This window comes from Accipiter gentilis, chromosome 17, assembly GCF_929443795.1.
Source record: "Accipiter gentilis chromosome 17, bAccGen1.1, whole genome shotgun sequence".
Classification (NCBI taxonomy): Eukaryota; Metazoa; Chordata; class Aves; order Accipitriformes; family Accipitridae; genus Astur; species Astur gentilis.
This window is the reverse complement of record NC_064896.1, coordinates 25932980-25949062: the sequence shown is the minus strand read 5'-3', so window position 1 is coordinate 25949062 and position 16083 is coordinate 25932980. Positions and strand designations below refer to the sequence as shown.

Below are 16083 nucleotides of genomic sequence, written 5' to 3'. Positions count from 1 at the left end.
CAGCTACTGTGGAGTTACCATGTGCTCTCATCAGCCCTAAGTAATATTTTTATCTTTTTAATCTAATTTTAACTTTAAAGTTTATCTTCTCTGATTATGTTGTTAGTTTAAGTTAATTTTCATATATATCAACTAATTCATTCATTTTGGTTGGGGGGAAATGAGCAAACCACCTTGAGTGTTCAAAAAGGTTTTATTCCCTCTTTCATGTTCATTGTCAAGATTGATTTATTCTTGTTATGAAACTTGCAGCTAGAAATACTCTCCATAACGTGACTTAATGCCTTAAACATCTCTTTGAAACTATTGATGTTATTTGATACTATCTGATGTGCACATGCATAGTTTTATGTTTCATTTGCATTTTTATGCAAAGATTTAATTTTTATTTTCAGAGATGACTGAAACATAATGTTGCATTTGCAAAACTGGAACTGTTTTGAATGCGGAAGGGATGAACAGAATATTATCAGGAAATAGCTAGAGATGTATTTGTAGACAACTGTATATCTCTATGGAAAAAGAGGAGAGGGAAGAGAAGAAGGAGGCGTCACCAACATGGGCCTGTGGGAAAAAAAATGAGAGTATCCTGTGCCAGCTGAAGTTCACAGAGGTTGTGTTCATCCAGGAAAGCCTTATATTGCACTTAATCTTTATTTTGGGACTGTGTGTGTTCTTTGTCTGCTCCTTGATAGAGCATTTATCCATCTGTGCCTTGAGAACATTTCTGAACCAAAGGGCTCATGCGATGGATCAGGTGGTGGCAAGAATCTGCATTTATACGTATCTAATGTCTTAAACGTGTACGCAAAGGAAGGACAGAAACTTTCTGAAATCAGAAGATTGTGATTTTGAACAGAAGTCGGGGTATGAGTTCTGTGCTCTAATTTCTCTTGAAATTCTTTGTTGGTTTCTAACGATAACCACTAAGCCATTTTTTTAATTAATATAGATTAAAAGCAAATATGCCATACGGCAGCATGAAGTTGCTCGTCATTCCTTTTGGTCAAAGCGAGCTGGTGGTTTGGCCTCCAACACCAACATCCAGAGTGTAGAATCAGAGGTGTCTTCCATGCTGTGGCTTAGAGTTTGGGTCCCTTTCTGCAATGGCTTCTGACTGATTCTCGATTTTAGCGACATTCTGCTTCTCTCTCTCACCGTGTTTTTATGGGCTGAACTTAGGTTAGCTGGAATGAGCTAAACATGTGACTGGTAAAATAATCATTCTTTCCTGTGAGTCATACAATACGTTTTCCCCTCCCTGCACCACCACAATTCCAGTCATACTTGACCCAGTTATTTTATCTCTCCTACATCATCCCCTCTGTGTTACCAAGTTGTTTTCTCTTGCAGCCATTCTTCTTTTCCCAAGCAAGGCATTGTGCTTTCAGCGGTGGCTTTCATTGGGTCTACCTGTGTCCTTAACGACTTACTGAAACCCGCCTTTGTCCAGGAAACATGTTTGAATCTTCAAGTCGCTCCCCACGTTAGATACATTCTCCTCTTATTTAATGACATCAGTCTCTGATTTCACTTTTAAGATTTTCACACCGTTGGAAGGAGGGAGCTTGCAATACACGGCAATGCGGTTAAGTTTATTATGGCAGTGTATATGTTATCGAATCGTTTAGGAACAAGGGATTATTTTAGAAAGAGAAAAATGAGAGCCAAGGGTAACTTACAACTTGGCTAAGCAAGGCTGGGTGAGATCATGGGAGGAGAACAAAATTTTCTTTGGACATTTTCAGGAATAGTAGTGAATTGTAGCTATAACTTAAGTAGAATGGGTTCAAGGGAGACAAGGAAAACATAGAGTGATTATAAGCAAGACCTCTCTGGCACTTGCTGACTTGTAAACTAGTCTCTGGGAAGTCTGTCCTTTGTGTCTTTAAAAATCTATACGAACCAAAGCACGATCACGCATTAGAGGGAAAGTGGTGAGAATAACTAAAGAGGGGTTTTCCAGATGAGTCTTTGTTTATTTCATTATTAATACTGAAGGCAAGGACTTTCCTTGTAGTTTGTTAGGTGTGCCTGTTAGGATGCAAAATATGAATGCTTGCGTTAATCTAGTAATCTGTTTGTTGGGTTGTGTTTTTTTTTCTTTTTGGGAGGGGGGATACGTCTAGGGATTTTGATCCTTTCGTCCTATCATCCCTTGTGAAGTTCACTTCATTAAAGTCTCTAAACAAAGATATCCAATGACCGCTCCTTAATTCCAGAGGAATTCGCTGAAATAGAGCTGTCTTTATCAGTACTAGTTTATGCTAAGTCTCTGATAGCCAAGTGAGACACCATTTCACAGCTCAGCCTTAACAAGACGGCCGCATTCTGCCAACCTTGAAATAGGACAGAGAGAGGAGAGGCTGGTTTAAAATTCTTTTCATTTCATTATTACACCGGGGTAAAACAGAAAATAAGGGTTTGGGGGTTGTTCTTGTTTTTCTCTTACAGCGTAGTGATGCAGTGATTAACATTCTAATGTAAAAAATCAAGTTGAGGTCTCTGCTGTGCCTGACTGGAGCGGGGATCTCAGTTTTGGCCTGCCCTGTTTGGGTTGTTTCTTTAAGAATATTTCTCTCTGTCTCTCCTGCCAAATTATTTGCTGGAAATAATATCAACACAAGATACTGAAAGGTGTTAATTGGACCCTTGGCTATTGTGGAGCTATCAGGTCACGGAAGTGGGATGGAAAGAATGAAGGTTCAAGTCCTTGAACTCCACATCCCCCCCCCAGATGATTTAACTATGAAAATTAACAAAGGGTCCAAGGGAGTCTTCTCAGTGTTGTGAAGAGTTACTTTTTTAATAAACCAACAGGATATGTAATGATATTTAATAAAAAAATTCCAAACCACCTCTAAACCATTGCTGTAGCAGTAGTAGAACTGGCAGTTTGAGAGGTTTATCTAAAGGTTGCCAATGCGGGGGGGGGGGGGGGGGGAGAGAGTGCCTTGAAATCACTTTTTTAACAAAATAAATTTCCGACTGGATTCCCGTTACTGCTTTTAAGCGGCTTTTGTGTCACCGCTGTGGTGTGAAGGTGTTGTGTTTGGTTAGAAGATAGGCCTACTAAGTTGTCAGGATCTCAAAGAAAGAATGAGTGGTAGCGAACAAGTTGGGCCTATATGTCCATTACATATGAAAAATGGCATTAACAGAAGGAGTTCCCCAAGTAACAGCCATCATCGTGGCAGAGCAGTGATCCCCCTCTGCAGCAGATCCGTCTCCTGCAGTCAAATAGGAGTCATAAAAAGAAAAAAAAAATCCCGTCATGAAAGGATATATCAAAATGTGTATTTTCAGACAGATTCAGTTCTGATATTTGCCTTCCAGTTTGTCCCACACCAATTTTTTCCTTCTCGAAGCCTACCTGAGGCTTCTTGTACCAGTTCTGTTGCTTCTGTGCAGCAGGTCCCAGCCTTCGACTTCAGAGTTTCCACCTAAATTTGCTTTCCCTTTTCTTTTTTTTTTTTCCACTTGCTCTCCGCATACAGTCTCAGCTTCCCTTCCAGACTTATTGCCCCTGTTCTTCAGGGCCCTCCAGAACCAAATAAAAAATTTATATTGCAAGGCAAGGTTTCTCAGGGAAGATCAATATAACTTAATAGTAAAATCATGTATATTGTCTAACGATACTCAGAAGTTGTTGTGCTATTTTTAACTGGGACCAAAGTCTATCCTTAAGTTGGCATGCAGCTTGGAAAACTTCAGGCCAAACAGCTCAATTTTGGCAAAATGATAAATAATTGAAATCATTCCCCCTGCTAATTATTTCATTACTGTAACGCAGCCATCTCTGAAGCCGAGGGCGTAGCCTCAGAGAGAACAAAGATGCGGCACAAAACCCAGGAGGGCTGGGGCTGGGGCAGGAATTCCTGGGCAAGGAAGAGTTTGGCAAGTTTTTGCTCTTACAAAAATGCTAGGAAAGGTTAAAAAGTCTTGCAGAGACCCTGGGACCTCAAGACTTCTGCAGGGTAGGGAGTGGAGCGAGGAAACAAGTGCCAGCACCAGTGATACAGACCTCTCAGCAGACAGGGCTAACAGAATTCATCCAGCAAGAAAGCTTTGCTCAGACAGATCTAGCGAGGAAAAAAAAAGGTAAAATTGTGCTTTCCTGTTACGTGTCACGGCTGGAATGATTAAAAGGTTAAATTCATCTGACAAGGATGGCATGACTTTTAAAAGCTTTATGACTGCCACAGTTGAGCTTTTGTTGTCTCCCACTTTATTCCCATCTTATTCCTTTAAAAAAAAAAAAAAAAAAAAAAGCAGCCTTTCTGCTTTTAACTTGTTATCAGTTCAGAATTAGAGAGAGATAATGTAGGTGAGGTTGCATATATTAACAGATCATTTAAACAGCCTGCAGTTCAGTAATGATGGGGGTGGGAGGGGAATGTAGCACCATAGGAGAGGCTCCGCTGAGCTTTGAACTGGATCAGATGCTTGAGGGCAATTAAACACACAAGATTTCCCCCTTTAAACAAAGGCACAGAAGGGAGTCTCCCTGTTTTCTGTGCTGTTAATCATCAAGAGGAGAGAAGAATGTGTAAAGGAAGAAAGAAAAGATGGTGCTGTTTAAAGGAAGGATGTTTAGACCCCAGCAGGATGCCTGCTTGAGTTGCATCTCAATAAATAATAAGCACTTGTTATGCTAATAGTCACTATTTTCAATAACATGATTTGCATGCGGATCATATGCATGTTAATTACGCTGTGCACGCAGCCAATAGTGCACATCTTGGGTTTTGTCTTTAGCACTTTCATTTGTAAAATGATGCGTCACGTTAATGAATATTGCAAAGTTTTGGAGTGCAAATAAATAGCTAAGACAATGAAGAGCAGCCTACCGACCCTGATAGACCCTGAAGATAACCACACATACCAGAGACACACGCAGGGAAGAAGCCCCGGATTAGTGTCACTTCTGGCACTGACAACATCTGTCCTCGCACCTGATTATAATGAAAATAAAATGAAACAAAAGGGCGAACGAATGCATGATAATGCAATGATGCGTGATAATAATTAACCCCGTGTTGGCTAATTACTGGGTGCATGCTGGTGCGTATTGCTGTGCCTTAGCACAAAGTTTAGTAGTTTTATACTGACTTCATGCCACCTGGGCGAGGACGGGTGAGACCTGGCTCTGGGGAGAGGTAGAGTAGCGTGGGCAGAGTTACTCCCTGAAAAGTTTTCGAACACGCGAATCAGAGCCACGTTTATATTAGATCTGTGCTTTGCATCTTGCGACCGTGGTATTTCTGACCAGTAGGAAGGCTGGGCTTTTGGTGAGCTGGACCTGAAGGGCATCTCCATGTATTCTTTTGTCTCTTCCCTCCTTTCCCACGCATTTTCTGGACGCCTAGGTTTTCTCATTTCATTATGTCGAATAGAAAGTTCCCACTTGTCCTCCTGACCTACTAACTTAAACGAGTAAGACGAGTAGAAGTTGGCCCATTGGATGAGAGTGCCTAGCGGTAGAAATGAGTGACGCCCTATAAAACGTAATGATGTGACAGCCGAGGTTGTGTCATGCTGAATCTGCGTTGCATCCAGACCCACTTTAGTATCTTCAGATGTGCATCTGTAAAGCATAATGCAGCACCAGTTCAGGAATCTCTGAACGATGTTTCATAACCCCGTGTAGCTATGCCTTCTGTATTTATAGCTGTACTGATTTTTTCTGATAGGATTTTGACACCACTGAGCTCTGCTTTCGGCTTATTACTTACAATGAAATAAAAAAAAAACCCCAAGCCCATAGTATCTTGGGAAAAGATCTAAGAGTTGTTATCTGGCATTCCAGACTAAATATTTAACATAGTTCATAAGGTTTATAATAGAAATATTTACCTGTTAGGAAACTGTAAGAATATAATTTACAAGTTATTACCAGATTAATTTTTCAGGTATCAGATAACGATATTGGATATCAGATAATCTGGGCCCTAGAAGGCACAGATGTTTGGAATTAGTAGTTCAGTTTCAAAAGAAAATAACTGTTAAATGCAATAGCTCACCACATCAATATTCAGTTGTTATGCACCCATTAGACTTTGCTGTTCCTTCTGCAGACTTTCTGCTTCCCAAGCCCCACGCTCTTCTCCACTGGAATTGCAGCAATCCACCGTGTTTACGTTGACCTTCCTCCCTGGTGTGGAAACCGTGAACTGAATTTGCCCTGTCGTGTACTAATTGCAATCTCTGCTCCGAGTAGCTTGCTGTGGGGAGGAAGCCTTACGTTCCTCACCGGTGGGCTCACGGTCACTATCGTTGTTCTGAGGTAGCTTCTGCCGAGCATCTGTGTAAGGACAGATTTGGGTAGCGTTGAGCTACCAGAGCCGTTGTTGAGGAGCACGGGCAACCGTGGCAAAGCCAATTGGTACCCTGCAGAGTCTAAACGACGTGTCGACTGTCACCTTGTCCTTCTGGTGGAATAAAAGCAGAACATTTCACCCTTAGAGGCTTCCTGGGTTTGTAAGGAGAAGGGTGTTTTCCCTCTAGGTGAATAATTTTTGAGCAGTGGAATATAAGTTTTTGGTTTACTGACGTTGCAGATAAAATGTTGACCTTTTGGTAAGAGCAAGTCTAGCGGCTGAAATTTCCTCCTGTCGAGCTTCCATAAAGCTGATGTGTTAGCTACCTGAAATGCATGCTGCAGTACTCTAATCTGGAGGATCATCAGTCTTTTCAGGTGATCTACGGATGCAATTTTATTAGGGCTAGTGAAGGTCAGAAGTTCACGTGGGCAAGTTGGGATTGCCACAAGTGTTCGTGAGGTAAGGAGTTTCATGGAGGGCATACTTCTCATCAGCTGCAATTTTCAAGTACTAGTTTAAATTCAGTGTTTTATCTGACAAGCTTGGGGTTTTCTTACTGCTTAATAATATTTTCTACCTCTAAATGAGCAAAAAATATTGAGTCCGTAAGAGTTGCGGGCATTATTCACAGAAATATAAAATGTAGAGCCAGGAAAGACTTTTGTTTAAAAGTACACGCTAGCTGTCTTGTAGGTAAGCGGTTTGATTCCATTACCTTTTGTGTTAGGAAGATTATAAATTTAAAGAAAACTTAGTGGTTTTCTTAACCAGGCATAGGCAACAGTGGCAGGGAGGAGAAATGTCTGAAGTTCTATATTGCATTAACTGTCTACTATGAATTTGGAAATGGCAAATTAGTCTATTTGACAGGCAGTACCAGTAAGAATAAGAAAAAAGCAATTCACGTGGGAAAGCGCGCTCGAAAGAGTGGAAAGATTTTGCAAGGTAATCTGGGGCAGGCATGTCTTTTGGCTCGGATACAATCTTTGGAACATCCTTGTGTTGTTAAGGGTGAAGTAGATCCCTTTGTTTTATTAGAAAAATGCAGATGGAGTCTCAAAATAAAGGAAAATTAATTTTTGTTGTAGTTGAGAGTTTGCATCTTTGTTCTTTGCTCATTACTCAGTTGAAGTGTTCGTGTGGTTTGAGTGTTTATAGAGTCAGTAATACAGAGGATTTGCAAACATTAAAGATCAAGCTATAATGATGCTAGCTCGATTTAATAGTTCTATGTTAATTAGGATAAATGAGCTTACTTTTCTAGTGGGATGTACTAGCTTTTTAACAGCTACAGCAACAATAAACAACAGTAAATGCAGAGATATATCTGATTAGGGGGAGGCCGAAGCAATTAAGATGGGCAAACTCTATTGGTCATAACTGAACCGGGTTTGACTAAGATACATGTAGTTGACAGCAGTGCTTTTACAGTGGGTGCCATGAGGATGATTAACGACTGCAATGAGACAATTAATGACGGCTATTGATTAAGCACTAATGATTTTAGTATTTTGTTGGGGGTGCGTGGGAGGGTAAATCAAGTTCTATAGGAATTTTCAAAACCATACTACAACTACCGGTAGAGCTGCTTATTCAACCAGAAGTATCTATATGTGTAGTTCTGTAGATACTACGCTTGGCCTGTCCTTCTTGGGCCTGAATGCGTCCTGTGACATAGTCCCTTGGTCCTGCTGGCTGAAACAGAATCTGTAGTTCAAATTTTATCTCTTTCTGAGCTGTTCTCTACCTCGTTGGCCGTAAAGAACTTTGCTCCTAGACTCTAGATTTGTATAGCTTCTTTCATAGCTGATGTCTCTGTTCTCTACTATGTTGCTTGTTGACAAAGATGTGTTAGAAAGCTCCGAAAACAAACTGTAAATCATACTTGGACATCTGTCATATATTCATCCCAAAGCATTTTTTCAGGGTCCTGAGAAGAAAGCAATCGTGCCAGCTACGCTATTTTTATAACTTTGTAAGTTAGGGATCAAGCTGTGATCAAAATCTTTACGGTTGCAGAAGACAAGAAAGTCTTGTAACAATGTAGAAGTAAACTGTTATTCTATTCAGCAGTTTAGATGGGAAGAATTGAATTTTCCTCCTTGGTCAGTGGCGTGTGTGTCAAAATCTGTGATTGGCAGTGTTACGTTCTTTGGAAGGAGGACTGGTTTTTATGGTTTGGAGAAGGACACATAGAAAACTGCATTTAAAACAACGGGAATGATATTTCATTCCTGTGTTTCACTATATTAACTGTTTGGATTTTAAGATCAGATTTTTTCCATTTTGTATAGACTGTTCTTACCAACAAGCTATTTGCCCTGTTATATATATATTTGTTTGATTATTTGCTGTATCTGGAAAGAATTAGATAGCATAGAAAACAGAGATATGAAAGCATATACATGTGTATGTAGTAAATACATTGACAGCATTTCTCACTGAAGGAGTTTGAGACTTGGTAGTGTGTTTAAATTTAGAAACAAAAGTTTGGATCATCCGAGTATAACCCCTGGATTTAGCGTTCATTTGGAATTCCTCTCGGATAACAGCGTGCGATCTGCATTGCTGCTCAGCATCCTCCGTTTTTATTGGATTATCTCCAGTTGCCTGCCTTTTTCTTTCTCCACTGCCACTAGAAAGTAGCCGTTTGTGTTTATTCACTCTGATACGCTTATTCATTTGAAGTGGGTATAGTGAAAAGTATGCCTCACACTTGTGTCAACACAAGTGCTCCGTGTAGGCTAGTGGCATTTTTTCAACGATCTTTGAAGCAAATATAAAATGTTACAAACCCATTTTTTGTCATATATTACACATACATAAATAGTCTGTTCTTCTCCATCAGGCATGCATGTCACCTTGTCAGAGGAAGCTGTGGTTTTCTTTGACGGTCGGTCAATGAAAAGAAATTCCTAGGAGTTAGATGCTAAGTCTGTCTCGTGCTATTTTCCTAACGCTTTATCAATGCAATAATTGTGAATCTTATTCCAAATCATTAATCTTATTCCATATTTGGCTTTTCTGCGTATGCACGGTCTTTTCAGGGCTGAAATCCCTACTCTTTAAGTCAGGTGAAATTTTGCCATTGACTTAAGTGGCAAGTGACTTGCCGGGCGACTAGAAAAATCTCACCATCTTTCCCTAAATCTGTGAGCGGTCAGTTCCTGTGCCTTGCATATGGATCCATGCAGGAGCGCACACTGATGATTCCCTTTTACTTTCTTCTGTAGGATACTACCTATATGAGTAATTTCAACAAAATCCTAAAGTTTTCTACGCTTCATACGTTCACTTCTAAAAATGAGTAAATCCAGGCAGCACCACCGTAATATAATTGTCTGCTCTCAGGGAAGTCTCGAAGGCAAGAGAGGACTCCTACCCTCGAGGTTTAAGAGTGTGAAGAAGAGTATTTCACAGCACATATCCCTCATCAGTCTGCAAACTTAGTGCCTCTTGCGTTCAGCAGATTGAGGGGAATTAAAAAACGGATCTTCATTTTTCCAGACCCGCTTCTGCTGGTTCCCAAGCTCCCTTTGGAACCACAATGAAAAGCCACAACTTCACAAGGTTGTGGCAGCTAGGGTCTATTTGCTACCATTTCTCTTAATTGTGGGTTTATATTGCTTCCAATGTTCCTCTGGATTTAATTAGAAATACCTTCCCAGGATTGGCAATTACATATGAATACAAGAAGTTGGATTTTTTTTTATTTTTTTTTTTTTTAATTTACTGTAACACGAAACATAGTTAGTTTAGGTTGATACATGGAATTGTAGCCCTATAGTGTGATCCATAATAGTTGTAATGGTGCAGCAGTGTTGCTGTGTTTCTGCTTTTATTTTCTCATGCATATATTTAATCAATAAAAGTACTTTAAAAATGTACATTTTTGTTTAATGTGCTCAAGTTAAAAGCATAGAGGTGTGTTCAAAAGCATGTTCGAGTCTGCTCAGAGTATGTTTTGGCTTTACAAATCTATTTTTTCCTCAAATAAACTTGGTGTTCTTTGGGAGGAAAGAAAGAAAAAGAAGGCTTAAGAAATTACTGTGGAGATTATTTGAAGACACCAGTTTACCCAGTTGTAGGGGAGTCTCTTCCCGGGTGAAATGTGGCAGACGCTTCATACCACACGTTATAAACCAGCTTACACAGACTGGGAAGCGCAGTGTCTGCACAGTCTATGCTGCTTGCGTTACTTTTATAATCATTGCAGTCATCAAATGCAGACGTTTTATAAGCTCCTAGCTGATGTATCTCAGCTAATGAGAAAAAAAAAATACCAAGGAAATTAACGTATTCCCGTAACCCCCCACTTTTCAGGCATTTTGGTGTTCTCTGAGGGAGAGTTTGAAATGCAGCAAGACTTGTGCTGCTTTAACCTAGAATGCAAACCTGTAATTATGGGTTTGGGCCTTTTCAAATAAGAATCAAACCGCACATTTCTTTGATAAGTCTTATTTTCCTGCCTCCAGTTTTAGCTGAGTTCAGACCACAAACATGATTCTTACTAAGGTTAATGGGAATAGCACACGAGCGTGGGGAGAAAGAACAAGCGATTGGAGGTGCAATGATTTTATTACGCCGAGTATTAGGACACTTTGCAGGCTTTTCTAAGCAGCTGTTCTTTAGGTAAATTAATACCTGGGGTCTTTTTACTTCTCCCCAACTTAAACTACCATAAAAGAACTTAATGTGAAGCTGTTTGTAGCTTATCTCACCCGATTGCTATGCGAAACTTCTAACACAAACGCTTTTATAAACTGCAGCCATAACACACTAATCTTCTGAACTTCCTGACCCATAAAACTATGATTATTGCTACATGTAAAATTCATCTGGAAATATCCCTCTGTATTTAGTGTTATGGGTATTATGTTGCAAAATCCCTCCTCCTTTGCAGTGTATGGGCTGCCAGGAAAGCGAAGGACAATGGGGCTGTAGATTGGTGTACAGAGAGTAATGCTGTACCTTAATCTTGTGATTTTGGTTTTATTTGGAGCTGGAGATTCAACAGATGGGATCCTCGGATCCTTTTTTTTTTTTTCCCTAGGTTACAATTTCAGATTTGATTATTCTTGGAATTACAATATTTCTGGCCGTTCTTACTTACCATTAAGTTACAAGTCAGTCGCTAATTTCCTATACAGCTCTGTGAGCAGATAATTAAGAAACATCATGTTTGTGGGAGCTATTTTGATGAAGACAGGAAGGATGTTAGAGATTAGAGGAAGCTTTGCTGTTCCAGTTGTAATTCTTCTAAGTATCTGTAATATCTGAGAGTTATCTCTAGTAACTGGTGATTAAAGTAATGAATGAGGAGCAGTTTACGGGATTTGTTAATAAAGGATACCAGTTAAACTCAGCAGAGGCAAGAAGGGATTAATAATAGTCCTTGCGTATCTTCACCCTCACTTTCGTTAAGGATAATGCATACTTTTGTTTTTAAAAAGCTGTGTGATTCTTGTCTAATCTCCAGCAAAGGTAATGACATCTGCAGCTTTGGATTTATACACATGCACATCGCAAAGGGGGTGGGTTGACTGCACTCTAGGGTGCAGACATACCAAAAAGCAGAAGAAGAGTCGTGTTTCTATCTTTTATCCACCACCAGACTAACTTAGTATAGATAATCATCCAGTTGCAAAAAAAAAAAAAAAAAGGCCTTTTTTCATTTTAAAACACAAACATTTGTGTTAAATGATGCTTTCCCCAAGCCGCCTTTATTATTAGTATTGTTCTAAATTGCAAGTTGTCACATCCACCAGCCTCTAAATTACCAGTCCTCTGTGTTGCTATAGTAACACCGTGGCCGCTAAAATATAGACTCCGGCGTAGAAAGGCAAGCTCAGACTGCGACTCATTTATTTGAAGGTTTTGGCAGCAGAATAGCTCCACAAAGTCTTTCTTTTATAACCTTTGGATACTGCTTTTTAACTCTTTAAACCAAAAATACGGTGTTGTGTGAAGAGATGTGTTTTATTTAAGATAGGGTACCCAAGCTGAACAGAGTTAATAAATACGTGGGTATAGTTGACTTCGGACTACTCTTTCCTTCTCTTCTCTTTGGTTTTGGGCCGAACGATTGGTGGTTTTGTTGAGGTGAGGCTAAGACGACAGCGCGGTATTGTCTTCCCCGCTTCCTCCATCTGAAAGGCTGCCCATCTCCTTTTCATGACAGGACCCCTCATCCGTAACCTGGACAACCAGGGAAATCTACCCTGGTTGGGTTAGAAATGTAGTTTCTTGCTTAGTGAACAAACCTCTCTGTAATAATGGGGATGGACTTGCTTATTCCCACTTGGCTGGAAGGCAGTGTGTTGGTCAATGCTGGTGACTGTGTCAGCTACAGCAAGACTCGGTGTTTTGTGTGTCCCCATTTAAATAACAGAATGAGATAAATACTATAGGCTCTATCTTGAATTTAATCCCTTCTCCTTGTGTGTTTTACTGTAATTTCATGAGCTCAGACTTCTTTTCCCGATCCGTTTTCTCCATTTGGCAGTCCAATTCCCTGACTTCCAACTGTTTGTCAAGTTCATCTTATCTCCCCACCGTGGCTTTACATCTGATAGATGTCTGTCTGCAGCCTCAGAACACCCTCCCAGACCTCACCCCTGACCTCAGTTTCCCCATTCCAACTCCTTGTCCCCAGACTCTTCACACATCTACTTGTAGCCTTTCTCCCACCGGCTCCGTCCTGCTCACAGTGACCTTGAACCAGACTTGATTCTTCATCCACCCATGGGCAGCCTGATCTCTCGCTCTCCAAGCTCCGGTGCTGCCTTCTATGCCCAGCTGGTCATGGCTGTCGCCCACCGCTGTGTTTTCCATCGTCTGTGTTATTATTACCATTCCTGTTGTAGTTCTCTTTTTGGGGGGTACCTGTATCGTTTTAAGTTCTGTGCCCGTTTGCGCACAGGATGCTCCATGAGTGAAGAGTCCATATGGGCTAGAAGGGAGCAGCTTTCCAGTTCTCACTGTCGTACAGGTTTTCTAAAGTTTACAGGTTACGTTCGTGCAGCAGCTAGCGTAAGGGTAATTAGTGCCTCTAAGCACTGCTACCCACCATAAAGAAGGCTGGTGTCATTTCACATGTTAGAATTAAAAAAAAAAAATCCCACGTGTACGGCAGAACGCAGAGATCTGGGAAGAATGCTGTCAGAAAAGATTTATATTAGGCTAAAATAGGAGTTTTGAATGCTGACCACCATAAATTTTTATCAACCAAATACGTATAAATACCCATCTCTGTTCTACTTGAAATAAAGGGAAGTAATAAGCCCCTTACTTTACAACTGTAAACAAGGATTAATGTGTTTAATCCCTACTTGGATAAATCTTACATATCTTGTCCCGGTTTCATAAGGTCTTTATTGGGAAGACCAGTGGATAAATTGCTATTTTCAGTACCATTTGTATTGAAAATGTTTTTCTACCCCCACCCCACCCCACCCCACCCCCCCACCCCCCCGCCAAAAAAAAGAATTTTGTATTTTACCGGTATTCCAAATATTTTATGTTCAAACATTTGGGCTATGTCTCCTGCTACATTCTCATAAAACTTTAGTCGTTTCAGCAGTCACGTTGTCGAATCCCTCTATAAAAGCAGAGTAGGAAATGCACTTTTAGAGATTGTAGTCTTTCAGCTGAGATCAAATACTGTCATTTAGTACCTTCAAGTACAGGGTTGCTGACATGAGCTTTTACTTCACACGATACGGTATGTGATCTGGAGGCACCCGGTCTGCCTGCTTCACTGCCATCAGGTTACAGCTTTTCACAGATGACCTAGTCCCAGCAGAAAGTCTTGACCTCTCACTTTTTCAGCACTTCAGAGGTTAATTTTGTTGAGGGATCAGATTTCTTTCTAGGGGAAGTTTCTGATGATCACCTTCCAGCTAGGCTTTACTTTCCAGTGTCTTTCAGAGCTGCTGAATGTTGAGGGCTCTGTTGGAAAACAGCCTTGCTCCAAATTTTTTTCGAGTCTCTTCCTAGATAGTCGAGTTAGAAGCTGTTTTATTTAGGGGGGTGTTGGATGGTAGCCTAATGAAGGTATCAACCTGCAAAATAAATCTAAGCCCCTTTGCTGGAATTCTTCATGGGCAACAAGGTGGAGAGGTGCTTTGGCCTGGGAATATTGCAAGGTAAGAGATTTTCCGCACTTTTGAAAGCATGGAAGTATGTTGTGTTATGTCTTTGTGTGAGCAGGTTTAGCTTTGTAAATGCTGGCAGCAACGGAAACACCTTAGGTGATGGAGTAAATCTGAGAAGTTTTTCTCCCTGCACTATTTCATTCGAATGGCTGTATGCTACATGAAATCAATATATATTTTTAGCAGTTTACAGATATTTGACGAACATGATAGGAAATTCCCCACGTGAGAACTGACAGCTATTACTGTATTTGTTTTTTCTGGCTGAACTTCAGGATTCTGGGAGGTTTATCGATAATTACTAGCGTCTCATAGGTTGCAATCGAAGCGGCTATCTTTCCACTAGTGTTACCGGCTTTTCGCCTCAGAAAACCGTGGGGCTTTGTTCTATTTTAGCACTCTAAGTTTGCTTTCTGTGCAAAGGAGGAACCTCTGTGGGAATGAGCTCACTGTGAAGGGAAACAAAGGCGTGCGTGAGGCTTTCAGGCCAAATCACAGCCCAGAGTGCACTTGCTTTTTAGGACATAATACGCAGTTCTTATTCTCACTCCTGTGCAAATTTGTCTGTGTAAAGTTAGAAGATTTTTTTTCCTTTTACAGTTTCTTTCAAATGAGCCTAATTTTAAAGGCTGGCATAATCCAGGAGTTACAGGTACTACTTAGGATATTGCAGTTCTGCTAGGAAAAAAAACGGCTTTCAGAAGTGGTAGTAGCTGACATCTTCCGCACATCCCCATATCACAAAGAATAAAGTATTTCACTTGATTATGTTTCTGTCTGTTCTATAAATCACCGGCATGATAACAGTGGGTGTTTTTCAGGGGTTCGGCTTCCTGAGGGACAGTGCTGTGCCCTGCGATCAAATTAACAGCTTTTATTGCCAAGTTCAGCTTTATTTCAAGACATATGTCAGCAGGCTGTAATGCGTTCGGAAAGACAAATTTTGTGGGTTTCTCCCTTTTTTTTTCTGCTGGGAGAAGAGTGTGCAAGCGTATGCATTATCTTTGTCTCCGTGTCCTTAGCGGCAGCTGATACTGCTGTGTGAGAGAGGAGCAGTTGTCATGTGTGAAATCTGTGTTTTGCTGTGCACAGATTTTTGCCTTGATCACTTTATGTAGAAGCTTTACGGTGTATTCTGAGTGAGGAAGAACTTCAACGGTGACTGAGAATTGCTTCAATTCTTCATGCATATATATCACTTCTTCATTTTGTGCCTGCATGTTTCTTGCTTGGGGTTCCAGCCCGCAGACCTTTAAAGTTTTGCGTTGGTGTCACTAGTGGGGTTACGGTGTCAGGAGGGATTAAAACCAGACTGGGAAGCAAAGGAGCCGTATTCTACCTGCCAGCTGCTGGAGGTTTTGGCTCTGTGGGTGTGTTTAGTAGCCACCTTTCCCTGGGCGAGGCTGCCCAGTGGTCCCAGTTGACCGTTTGTGCTGGGGGAGTGGGTGGGAAAGTGGCCCTGGCCGTGGGGCAAGTGGCCGCAGGGGCAGGTGGGTCCAGCGCCGTGAATCTTTCAAAAGCGCACCCAGCAGCAGGGAATTTCAATGCATCTTGCATAGTTTTGTTTCCACACTACCCTTCGTTCCTTTCCTTCCGTGTTTTAG

The 16083-nt window shown here is 40.9% G+C and overlaps 1 protein-coding gene across 4 annotated transcripts in view; it reads left to right on the top strand.

Annotated features, from left to right (window-relative positions):
- Positions 1-16083, top strand: part of NAV2 (neuron navigator 2) — a 231546-nt gene that overhangs the window by 152653 nt on the left and 62810 nt on the right. Inside the window, exon 1 of one of the 4 annotated variants that reach the window (XM_049820691.1) lies at positions 14365-14470. The exons of the other annotated variants lie outside the window; for them this stretch is intronic. Coding sequence (XP_049676648.1) covers positions 14373-14470 — 98 coding nt within the window. The 5' untranslated portion in view covers positions 14365-14372. Of the gene's footprint in view, positions 1-14364; positions 14471-16083 lie in introns of those variants that run through there. 4 annotated transcript variants of the gene reach the window in all.